Genomic DNA, 13087 nt, shown 5'->3' on the forward strand with positions numbered 1-13087 from the left:
CTTGAGGAGCTCATATGATAGAGATAACATGTAAAAATAAACTATACACTATAAAATGAAAATAAACATCAGAAAGAAGGCACTAGAAGTGAGAGGAATTGAGAAAGGCTTCTGGTAGAAGATGAGCTTTTAGATGGGACTTAAAGGAAGCCAGGAAAGCCAGGAGAAATGAAAATGAGGAAGGAGAGCATTCCAGGCATTGTCATTAAGAGGTAAAGGTGGTGGTACAGAGAATCATACCTTTTAATAAAGGATAAAAAAGACTAAAAAAAAGTACTCCCTCTCCAAAAAATACACACACACACACACACACACACACACACACACACACACACATACGTAGATCAAAAGAAAACAAATTTGACATTATATTCGATTATATTTTATGTTCATACCCACTCTAAAAAAAGAGAAGGAGGTGTATCCTTGTTTCTTCTTTGGGGTCAAGCTCAATTATTATAATTTCACAGCATTGGTTTTTAATTGTTTTGATGCTGTTCTTTTGATCAGTCCATCCACTAAGGCTTATTAAGCATCTATTATATGCCAGTGCTGTGATAATTGCTGGGGATACAAAGAAAGGCAAAAAACAAACAATCCCTGCTCTCTAAGAGTTCATAGTTTAGTAGAAAACAGCAGGAAAATAAATAGGTACAAACAAGATACATACAAGACAAATTGAAGATAATCTCAGAGGGAAGACATTAAGATTAAAGAGGATTGGGAAAAGCTTATTGCAGGAAGTGAGATATTAGCTAGCTGCAAGGTCACTCTACAATATTACAGAGTCCTGGGCCTGAAGTCAGAAAGACCCGAGTTCAAATTTATCTTCAGATATTTACAGTGTGATTCTGTTCAAATCATTTAACTTCTATGTGCCTCAGTTTCCTCAAGTGTAAAATGGGGATAATGATAGTACTAACCTCACATATAGCATTTAACATAGTGCTTGGCACATAATAGGAATTATTTATCCCCTTTGCTAGCTGAGACTTACGCCAGTTAAATTGGAAAGTCAAGGTTAGGAAAGGTATTCCTAGCCAGGAAAATCAAGTCTTAATTTTTCTGATGTAGCTGTAAAATTAATGGGTTGCCAGGAGTAATCAAGGAAACCTTCATGGAAGAGTTGGCCTTTGAAATGAGCGCAAAAGCATTCACTATTGTGATACAGTAGATTGGGTGCAAAGTTCAGTGTTGTAAGAGGATTCATTCACTAAAGAGATGATGAAATCCTTCAGAAGTTCTCATTTGTGGAAGTCATGTTGATTACTTCAAGCCATGAGCTATTATAACAGAGCTTCCCAAAGGGAGAATTTTTAAAAGCTGGGATTAGGGACATGATCAAGGCTATGTAAGGCTTTGTGTAAGTTTTCTTCTTGGTCTCAAATAAATAAACTCTTGCACATCCCATTCCATTGAAAGCTTTCACTTCCTTAAGAGTCTAGCTCAGGGGCTACCTGTTGTGAAAACTTTCCTAGTTTTCCTAACTATAAGTGATTTTTAGGATGGTCCTGTGACCACAGGACTGAATTTGAAATCTGAGGGATAATAACAATAATAAGGAGGACAGGATGTATTTATAAAGCAAATTAAGGTTTATAAAACCATTTATATTTGTTACCTCATTTGGTCCTCACAACAACCCTGTGAGGTAAGTGTTATTTTACATTTTATATATGAGAAAACTGAGGCTGGGAGAAGTTAAATGACTTGCCTAGTGTTCCATAGCTAAGTAATCTTATGGAGCACAACTTGAATCCAAGTCTTCCAAAACTCCAAGTACAGCATTCTACCAGTTGTGGGACTTAGCTACTTCTATTTAATTCAAATCCTAATTCTTCTTCCTTTTCTATGTTCTCTTGTATGCTTTCTAGAGCCCCCACACAGGGATGCCAAAATATACCATCCAGACTAACTCTCTGGAGAATCTCAGGACCTGTCTGAGTCCTTGGTCTTAGTGGAGGAGTGATGAAGCAGAGATGGTTAAAAATGGAGTCTGTCTATTCCAAATTCTCTCACCCTTATATACTCAAATGCTCTTATATAACAAAGCAACACTGCACATGCTGGAACACATAAACAACTTGATATTGTATGTTGATTGACTCTTTGCAACTTGGTATCACTCTGCTTTAATTACAGAACATGTTGTCACTGCCCCCTGATTTCTCAGGAAAGCCGAGAGCCCTTAGGGGAGATGGGGAGGGCAACCAGACATTGTTAGCAGGTTCCCTCTGGGCGGAATACCCAAAGTTCCCCACTATCTGTGAGCCTCTACAATATTCTATATTCCTATATTATATCTATATTCCTACTTGTACAACTCTGCATAAAAATGAACCAGTCTCTCTGGACTTTATCTCTAAAATGACTTCTGATGTCCATTAAAGCTCTAAACCTTTGATCTTGTTCCTCTTTCTTCAATCTCTGGTATCACCCTAACTTTCCCTGTATTCTTTCCATATTTCTAACTTGTATTACAGTTATTTGTGAACATATTTTATCCTTCTAATCACAAGCTTTTTGAGAACATGGACCATATTGGTTTTCATCTTTGTTCTCTCAGTCAAGCAAAGTGGCTTGCAATTTAATGATACTGAATTTAAGTTAGCCAGAAACTGACTGCTAACAAAGTGAACAACAGGGACATAGACTTCTGTCACCAAAGATTGGACTTCAGGAAAGTAAGGATGGCTACATAATTCTACTTTAGGATTGGGGAGGCATGATGAGTATAGCTACTTCAAGAGATTCCCCATGTGGTATCAAGTAAAGTGGCAGCTGTGCACTCAGATAGCTATAGATTAGAAACCCAATCAGAAATAATCTTAATCTCAATGAATACTGACACTGGTTGAGCAAAACTAAGTCAGGCTTACATGTAAAGCTAGGCCAGGTTATATTCTGTAGTTATTATGTATAAAATATTTACCTGTTTCTAGCTTACACACTGAATTTCTCACACATAGAATTTTATAGTCTAAATGGCTAGACAGACATGTAATATACTGATAATCTACCTTAGACAGGAATTAAAAAAACTATAAAAGGACTAGGAGGAAGTCTTAAAGTCAGTTGACCATTGATTGACTCACATAGTTGTGGCAGAAATAACTAACATTCTGGGAGGATTCATTAGAGGGCTTCCTTTCTAATTAACTCACAGAATCAATATTGGTAAGCAGGGTTTGGACATTTCAGAATTTCTACTTTGGTTGTTATTATAGCTTATAGAGCAAAAAAACTTTGATGAATTTTGCAATTCTAAATCTTTTGACTTGGGCTTAGAAAGAGACCAATACATTCAAATATTGTGGATCCTTCAGGAAAAAAAAAATTAGGGAATTAACTTGAATGTGGACTTGGAAGCATTAAAGATAGTGAAAACCTGTAGCTTCAATGCTGAAATTACCTCTATATCAGAACTAATAGGTTGGCCAATGTATTATATTGTCAGAAACCAAGGAATTATAGGATTTGGGATTTGGAAGGGCTTGAGACTAAATAATTTGTTATTTTACATATTCCTTATTTAACACATAAGAAGAAGAAACATAAGGATAATGAATGACTTTTTAAAGATCAAGCATGCAAATAGCCTAACAGATCTGAATTTATGTCATATTCTCAGTTTGGTATTTTTCAGATACTTTGCCCTTATTTGCTACCACTATTTTCTTTTTAAATTTTTTTAAGTCCATCACAACACTATTGAAAGCATTTCTGGATGTTTGTGGTTGCTTAAAAAGAGAAAGGATGATCTATACTAGGTGCAAATGTAGTCCCATTTCTCTTCTTCTTCTTTTTTTTTCTTTTTTCTTTTTTTTTTTGGCACAACATAACTTAGATTTCTTTCATGGGAACTGATGGGAAGATGTATGCTGAGTGTAGTTGTACTATATAATATGACTAATGGAAAAACCAGAACTAAAGAATTCCATCAAAGAATTGTAAGACTGGAGAAAGACAAAAGGTAGAGAATTGGAGTGTTTCATCGGTCCCTTTGTAACATCAGGAAGAAGCAAGGACCTCCTATAGTGAGTTTTCATGAGGACATGAATGATAATCACATAGCATGGGCAGGTATAATTAACTTTGATATCCATCATTGGAGGAAATATATACATTGATGAAGTCATGGATTCATTTGATTATTTCAGTTTGCCAACAAATTCAATATAAATAAATGTAAAGTCTTATACTTGGATATAAAAAAAATAAATTCCATAAAGACTGGATGGGGGAGTATGACTAATAACAACTCATATGAGCAAGACCTAGTTGTGTTAGTGGGCTTCAATTTTAATGAGTGAGTATTGTGACATGATAGCCAAAGGAAAAAACTAATACCCATAAGGTAGGAGGTAATAGTCCTGCAGTAGTTAGGAAACTATTGTGACATTTCAGTTCTGTGTACCACATCCTAGGAAGGATATGAGTAAGGTGGAGCAAGGAGAATGGTGAGCAGGATGGCAAAGTAATTTGTGACCAAGTTTTTGAGGATTAGTTGAATTGAGGATATTGATAACTGTTGTCATCCAATACATATCTGTCTTTTCCAAAAAGTTACCAAGAAATAATGTTTAATGGTTTGCTAAAATCTGGGTAAAACATTTTACTAATTTACTAATGTGATAATCTTATGCATATTGATCTATCTATATCCAATTTTAGAGATCAGAAAACTTGGTGGTGGTATGTATATGAATGTGTGGAGGTGGGGGTTGATTGTGTACCACGTGTATTTGAAAAGTAGTTCTATTTTAGAAGGGTTAGCCTTAGTCTGCTTGTCTGTTTATATTACCTTATCCATATCCTAATTGAAGTCATCTATGCATCTTTCTCAAAGTGTTCAGTACTTAGTTCAAAGTCTCCCTCTCCCTCTTAACCATTGTTTGCCCTTATTCCTAGGATGTTCAGAATATATACTGATATCTCCCCAAATCATCTTACCCTCCAAGTTTATTTATTACTATCATGACTTACCTCTTTATTCTTTCTAAGTCACACATGAGGAAGGTCATACATTTGGCCTTGCCAGCTTTGTAGGTAGCCTTCTTTAGCCATCTTATTCTTCTCTACTGATAAATTTCATAGTTAAAAATCACTCTGACACGTGGAGCATGAAAATAATCTAATATTCTATATGGCTAAAAATATGTAAACCTAGGGAGAGGTTGAGATCTGTCTTCAAGGTCATAAAACTAGACTCTAAAATAATAATAATAATAATAAAGACCCCAGCATTAATATATTTTGTATTCTAGTTGCATAGACCTTTTCTCAAAATAATCTGCATGCCCCCCATCCCCTTTCATCCTAGACTCAAATGGCCTTGCCAATCGTAATAATCTTCTTTCTTAAAAGCAATAGTGAAAAAAATCACATGAAGGGGTTTTTCTTTTTTCTCTTTTACATTAAGTTTTTTTGTGGTTTAAGACAGTAATTAGAGGGAGTGAATATCAACAGTCTTCCCCTCTATGATAATCATCTGAGAAGTAGTTATTATATGTTCTTTTATCCCTCTAAAATAATTCCTTGAGGAAGAGGTAATTTCTTTGAAAGTCTAAAGGTCACTTCTCAATAAAAACCAAAGCAAAGATATTTGTTAAAACAATCTTCACTGTTTCAACTTTTGTGAATCAATACTTTGCTCTATGAGTAATAAGGTTTTATCTATAAATATACATTCTTAACACACGTGCATACATATACATATATCCATAACATATTTTATATTATCTCATTTGATAACAATAATTCTGTGAAGTAGGTTTTTATATATGTATATTTATTTATAGATATTTATAGAATTTATATAAATGTGTATCCAGATGCATATATATATATATAGATAATACATATATATATGTATGTGTGTTTGTGTGTGTGTATGTGTGTGTGTGTGTGTGTGTGTGTGTATGTGTGTGTGTAGACAGAGACAGACACAGAGTGAGCAGAATTTAGACTTTATAGCTTATTCCACTTTATATCTGTGGCTCTGCTCAGTTTCAATTCCATGGGACCCCCTGACATCTCCCTTCTCCCACTTTCTAGTATTCTTTGGTGTGTTGTCTTCTCCCATTAGATTATAAACTCCTTGGGTAGGAATTGTTATTATTTTTATTTGTATTCTTTAGTACTTAGTATAGAGCTTAGCAATAAGGTTTTAATAGGTGTTTATTCAATTGAATATACATATATATGTATGTATGTCATACATAAAATTTACCTAGGTTGACAGAGTTGTTGTAAAGATTCAATGAGACAATGTATCTAATGCACTTTGCAAACTTAAAATGCTAGATAAATTCTGGTTATTATTATGATGTTAATTTTACTTTGGCTAAGAGTTATTTTCTCTTTTTTAAAACTTGCTGAGAATGCAAGAGCAATCTCATGATCCTTCCTCTCCCATCCTAAGAAAAAAGCTTTAAATCCCTGTGTTTACTCATTTTGTTTTGTTGTTAGCAATATTTCTTTGTTTTTATGTTAAACCAGTCTAATCCAAAGTAGGAAGAAAGCAAATATTTAAGATCCTCTTGCTCATAGATGTAATTAGCACTTACTAAAAGTAGATAAAGATCCTCTGCTAAGTATTGTATCAATTTCTTGCATACCCTTTACAAAGATATACTTTTTTCTATTTGTATGATTTAGGAGAAAAAATTGTACTAAAATAAAAGAACACACATATACACTTATATGTATATTTTTGTATTATTACTTTTGTTAAAAATAACATTTTAGTGGTTATTCATCATTTTAAATTAATATCGATTATCTAGTTTCCATTTATTCTCATTGTTCCTTAAAGTTATTAAGAGCTCATAAAAAAGCACACTTCTGAAAAAAATTTCCTATCCTAAACTAGTTCTGAAGAAAGATAACAGTATTTCTTCATAGAACCAGGTTTTCAGGCTGCTATAAAGTTATATTTTTAGTTTGGACCCCATGGTTAAGGCAGATAGTAACTTTACCACCCCTTTAAGAAAGTAATCTCTATAATGTACATAAAAAAGGACTACAGTCCTAACCTCAGGTTACTGCTTTATTATTATCATTATTAATTATTATAAAAGTTGTATATCAGCAGTTGGATTCAGCAGTGTATCAGAACAGATCCATCAGATTTGGTGGAACATAACTCCAATTGGAAGTAGCTGTGTTCTTCATACTTCTAACTCTCCTACTTCTCTCTTCTCCTCTCATCTTCTCATAAATAACATGCTTCACCAACTGCTTCTTCTCTTCTTCTTCCATTCCAGAATCCCCCACCCTCATCTTTTCCCATTTTGTTCTAGTCCTTGATGACTATGCTTAGCCAAGGGTGACCTCCCCCCACCAACTTGGACTCTTCATCCTTTCCCCTTCTATTCTCTAGAAAATTGCCATAACTAATTTTCAGTTAAAAGCAAGCAAGAATTTTTGTTGACATCTTGGAATATTCCAGTTTTTGCTTATCACTATATTTCTGCGTGGGCAGTATGACAAACTTTCCTTATGCCCACCTATTCAACCTTCTTGAAGGCAGGGACTATTTTCAGTGTTTTGGTTTGTAACATTGTTTCTCTGACTTCCACAGTTTTAATGCCAAATCTGTTACATTGTCCACTGTCCATAACCCAAGGTTTCTCTGAAAGGGCTGGGAATTTAGGTTCTTCTCTGAATAGGGCCAGAGTTTCCATCAATTGTGTTCTCCAATTTTGGGGGCAAATAACTTGCACTCCAATTCCATTGAACCACTTAGTTTAATTTTTATTTAAAATAACATGAGAAAGAGGCAGCTAGGTGGTATCATGGATAAAGCACCAGCCCTGAAGTCAGAAGGACCTGAGTTCAAATTTAATCTCAGACACTTAACACTTCCTAGCTGTGTGACCCTGGGCAAGTCACTTAACCCCAATTACCTTTGCCAAAAAATAAAAAATAAAAATAACATGAGGAAAATAAAAACACATTCGCCCCAGTACCAGAGAGCCTAATCCATGCTACACCATTTCACTCTTTAGGAAGTCTCAATTCTGACCTAACTTTTATCCTACCATATTCATAGCTAAACTGAGCCATTTCTGGGCTGACTGTAATATCTGGCCTGGAGTTCTGCACTCCAAAGGACTTTGGAGTGGCTTAATGGGCCCATGGCTCAATTTTCTGAATCTGGGATTCCACTTCCTGTACCTAGTACTGAAAAGGACAAATGAAAAAGGCCCAAATTCCAAGCTCATTTCTTGGGGCCACTTATAAATAGATGCAAATGCTGGAAAAAGAGTACAATTGTATTGAATCAGGTACATTTAAAGACACAGACAATTTTGACTGTATAACCCATTTTAAAGGCTGCTCCCAGTCACATAATAGGCAAATTCAGAATGTTCAGGCATGCTTTAGTACTCCTGTCTCTCAGAAGCAGTTTTGAATGTTTCCCATATGTGACACAATTTTCATTGGTTAGGCATGTATCAAACCTCCATTACATTGTGTTCACAGCATTTAGCATCCTACCTGACACATAGTGAGCCCAACTTAATAAATGCTTTTCTTTGATTGATTTTGTTACACCTCTAATCTGATTCTTCTTCTGCCTATATGACTGCTCTTTCAGTTTCTCCTTCTGGATCATTATTTGTGCCTTATAACTTAACTTTGATGACTTAGAAGATTCTTTCCTGGGCCTTCTTCTTTATCTACATTCTTTCCCTTGATAACATGTTAAGTACGGTTCCAAATTGCTTGTGAATGGTTGGATCATTTCATAGGCCTACCAACAGTACATTAGCTTGTCTTTCCGTATCTCCTTCAAAAACTGCCATTTTCCATTTTTTGGTCATCTTTCCTAATTTGATTGTAAAACTTCATAGTTATTTTAATGTGTATTTCTGCTTTTGAAAACCATCTATACCTTGCCTTTTGTAATTTATCTATTAGGGAATGGTTTTTATATGTTTGTATCAATTCCTTATATATCTTGGATATCAGATCTTTAGCAGAGAAATTTGCTTCATTTTTTTTTCTTGCAATTAACTGTTTATCTTCTAATTTTAATTGCATTAATTTTGTTTGTGCAAAATGTTTTCTTTTTTTAAATTAATTTTATAATTATACATTTTTTGACAGTATATATGCATGAGTAATTTTTTTTTTATAACATTATCCCTTGTATTCATTTTTCCAGATTTTCCCCTTCCTCCGTATACTCCCTCCCCTAGATGACAGGCAATCTCATACATTTTACATGTATTACAGTATAACCTAGATATAATATATGTGTGTAAATCCAATTTTCTTGTTGCACGTTAAGTATTGGATTCCGAAGGTATAAGTAACCTGGGTAGATAGACCTTAGAGCTAATATTTTACATTCAATTCCCAGTGTTCCTTTTCTGGATGTAGTTGTTTCTGTCCATCATTGATCAACTGGAAGTGAGTTGGATCTTCTTTATGTTGAAGATAGCCACTTCCATCAGAATACATCTTCATACAGAATTGTTGTTGAAGTGTATAGTGATCTTCTGCTTCTGCTCATTTCACTCAGCATCAGTTCATGCAAGCCTCTCCAAGCCTTTCTGAATTCGTCCTGCTGGTCATTTCTTACAGAGCAATAATATTCCATAGCCTTCATATATCATAATTTACCCAAACATTCTCCAATTGATGGACATCCATTCATCTTCCAGTTTCTAGCCACTACAAAAAGAGCTGCCACAAACATTTTGGCACACACAGGTCCCTTTCCCCTCTTTAGTAGTTCTTTGGGATATAAGCCCAGTAGTAGCACTGCTGGATCAAAGGGTATGCACAGTTTGATAACTTTTTGGGCATAGTTCCAGATTGCTCTCCAAAATGGCCGGATTCTTTCACAACTCCACCAACAATGTATCAGTGTCCCAGTTTTCCCACATCCCCTCCAACATTCATCATTATTTGTTCCTGTCATCTTAGCCAATCTGACAGGTGTGTAGTGATATCTCAGAGTTGTCTTAATTTGCATTTCTCTGATCATTAGTGACTTGGAACACTCATATGAGTGGATATAATTTCAATTTCATCATCTGAGAATTGTCTGTTCATGTCCTTTGACCATTTATCAATTGGAGAATGGTTTGATTTCTTATAAATTAGGATCAATTCTCTACATATTTTGGAAATGAGACCTTTATCAGAGCCTTTAACTATAAAAATATCTTCCCAATTTGTTATTTCCCTTCTAATCTTGTTTGCATTAGTATTGTTTGTACAGAAACTTTTTAGTTTGATGTAATCAAAATCTTCTATTTTGTGATCAGTAATGATCTCTAGTTCTTCTCTAGTCATAAATTCCTTCCTCCTCCACAGGTCTGAGAGGTAGACTATCCTCTGTTCTTCTAAACTATTTATGATCTCATTCTTTATGCCTAAATCATGGACCCATTTTGATCTTATCTTGGTATATGGTGTTAAGTGTGGGTCCATATCTAATTTCTGGCATACTAATTTCCAGTTTTCCCAACAATTTTTTTCAAATAATGAATTTTTATCTCTAATGTTGGTATCTTTGGGTTTATCAAACACTAGATTGCTATAGTTGTACCCTTTTTTGTCCTTTGTACCTAATCTGTTCCACTGATAGACTCGTCTATTTCTTAGCCAATACCAAATGGTTTTGGTGACTGCTGCTTTATAATATAGTTTTAGATCAGGTATACCTAGACCACCTTCATCTGACTTTTTTTTCATTAATTCCCTTGAAATTCTCGACCTTTTGTTCTTCCATATGAATTTTGTTGTTATTTTTCTAGGTCACTAAAATAGTTTCTTGGGAGTCTGATTGGTATAGCACTAAATAAATAGATTAGTTTGGGGAGTATTGTCATCTTTATTATATTCCCTCGGTCTATCCACGAGCACTGGATGTCTTTCCAATTATTTAAATCTGACTTTATTTTTGTGGCAAGTGTTTCGTAATTTTGCTCATATAATTCCTGACTTTTCTTTAGTAGATGGATTCCCAAATATTTTATACTCTCAACATTTGTTTGGAATGGAATTTCTCTTTGTATCTCTTGCTGTTGCATTTTGTTGGTGATGTATAAAAATGCTGAGGATTTATGTGGATTTATTTTGTATCCAGCAACTTTGCTAAAGTTGTGAATTATTTCTAATAACTTTTTATTGGAATCTCTGGGGTTTTCTAAGTATACCATCATATCATCTGCAAAGAGTGACAGTTTGATTTCCTCATTACCTACTCTTATTCCTTTAATCTCTTTCTCGACTCTTATTACCGAGGCTAACATTTCTAATACAATATTGAATAGTAATGATGATAGTCGGCAACCTTGTTGTACTCCTGATCTTACTGGGAAAGGTTCCAGTTTATCTCCATTGCATATTATTCATACTTATGGTTGTAAATATATGCTCCTGGTTATTCTAAGGAATAATCCATTTATTCCTATACTCTCAAGAATTTTTAGTAGGAATGGATGTTGGATTTTATCAAATGCTTTTTCTGCATCTATTGAGATGTGCAAAATGTTTTCAATTTTATAGTCTTCTTTTCAAGGCCTCTTCCCAATATCATTTGATTTTATACCATCTGTATTTTCCAATATATTTTCCCACCTCCCTTTTGAAGAAAATTCTCCCTTATAAAAAATAATTTTAAAAAAGAGAACAAACAGTTTAGTAAAACAAATTAGGATGTTAACCAAGTCTGACATTCAGGGTTTTATACCCGTAATCTTCTAATTTTGCAAGGAAGGAGGGGAGATCTAAGTTTATTTCTTTATTCCCTTTTATTCTTTCTGTGTTCCATCAATACTTGACATTTACTGCACTGGCATTCCATCATCTGTCCTGCAGCTGTATAATATATTCTCTCACTTCTATCTCTTAGGTTTCCTAAGTATCTGCACATACAACACATGAGCCACTATAGAAAGCCTTTCCTGTCTTGATTATTGCTGATTCTTTCTTCCTTAAATGTATGTATTGAGAATAGGTAATACGATTTGGAAAGGAGGTTAGAGCCATATATTAGAGGACTCTGAAAATTAAGATTAAGAGCTTTTATTTTATTCAGTAGAAATTGAAAGAATCCCTGAATATTTTTTAGTAGGTAGGATCCAGGCTGTATATCAGGAAGACTAACCTGGCAATGGTATAAAGATGATTTAAGGGAAGACATTAGAGAAAGGAAGACAGATTAAATTAAAAATCAAATCAACAACTATCTATGGGTCTCTTACTATGTGCAAAGTACTCTGCTAGATGTTATTTGCAGAGGACAATTTTTTCTAACGGAATTCATTTACTCTATTATAATTGAGGTCAATATGGAAATTGATTTCTCAGCAAACTTTATCTTTGGCCCATTAATTTAGGGATAGTTGTATAGTTGAGTACCATATCTATATACTAGGCACCAAGAACCTGGGTAGAGCCTTGTCTTGCACCCCACCCTCAATTACTTCTGTAAACTGATATTTAAAAATAAAACAAATCTTCTTTTAAAATCAGGAATTTACTGGATAATTTTAAGTAATGAAACGAATTAATTCCCTGGAAAAAGAGTAATTAAATCTGAGATGTGTCAAATGAAGGATAGGTTTTCAAGTGAAGTTTAAAATTAGAAAGAAAGCAATTCCACTAGTTTACACTTAAATGTACTTCTCACAGAACTTGTCTATTTTTTTCTTCCACTTCCAAATCTTAACAACTTCCTTTTGTCTCTCTGGGTAATATTATCCTTGTTGGGTTTCATCCCATTCTTCCCTTTGCAGTTCTTGCTGTCTGGGAAAATATATTTAGACAGTATATTTATAAGCATCATCAAAATTCATACCCAACAGGCAGGCTGTCTTTCTGCAGATTACTTACTTACCCTTCCTCTTACATCACCGAGCTAAATATACATGTATATGTCGACTCTTTACTTTTCTATTTCTTGGGTAAGATATTTTGGGAAAATCTTTTGACCCTTTTGGCCTCAGCTTCCACACCTGTAAAGTAAAGGAATTTTAGTTTCTTAGATTCCTTTTAACTTTAATATTGGTTCCCATAAAGCATTTGACCCAAGTACACGGGTTAGAAAGAAATCGTAGAC

General features: G+C 34.3%; 1 protein-coding gene and 1 long non-coding RNA gene across 4 annotated transcripts in view; one reads left to right on the forward strand and one right to left on the reverse strand.

Annotated features, from left to right (window-relative positions):
• USP12 (ubiquitin specific peptidase 12) overlaps nucleotides 1-13087 on the forward strand; it is a 128576-nt gene that overhangs the window by 22674 nt on the left and 92815 nt on the right. The window contains exon 1 of one of the 3 annotated variants that reach the window (XM_074303603.1): nucleotides 4394-4460. The exons of 1 other annotated variant lie outside the window; for it this stretch is intronic. Coding sequence is in view for 1 of the 2 variants with exons in the window: in XM_074303600.1 (XP_074159701.1) it covers nucleotides 4458-4460 (3 nt within the window). In the remaining variant the exon portion in view is untranslated. Of the gene's footprint in view, nucleotides 1-4393; nucleotides 4461-13087 lie in introns of those variants that run through there. One more of the 3 variants, XM_074303600.1, reaches the window with a different exon arrangement.
• Nucleotides 4987-13087, reverse strand: part of LOC141563053 (uncharacterized) — a 99056-nt gene continuing 90955 nt past the window's right edge. Inside the window, exons 3-5 of the long non-coding RNA XR_012488315.1 lie at nucleotides 12866-12983; nucleotides 12652-12774; nucleotides 4987-5081 (exon numbers count right to left, since the gene is read on the reverse strand). This is a non-coding gene — a long non-coding RNA (uncharacterized LOC141563053). The remainder of the gene's footprint in view (nucleotides 5082-12651; nucleotides 12775-12865; nucleotides 12984-13087) is intronic.

The sequence above is a fragment of the Sminthopsis crassicaudata genome, chromosome 3 (genome assembly GCF_048593235.1).
Source record: "Sminthopsis crassicaudata isolate SCR6 chromosome 3, ASM4859323v1, whole genome shotgun sequence".
Classification (NCBI taxonomy): Eukaryota; Metazoa; Chordata; class Mammalia; order Dasyuromorphia; family Dasyuridae; genus Sminthopsis; species Sminthopsis crassicaudata.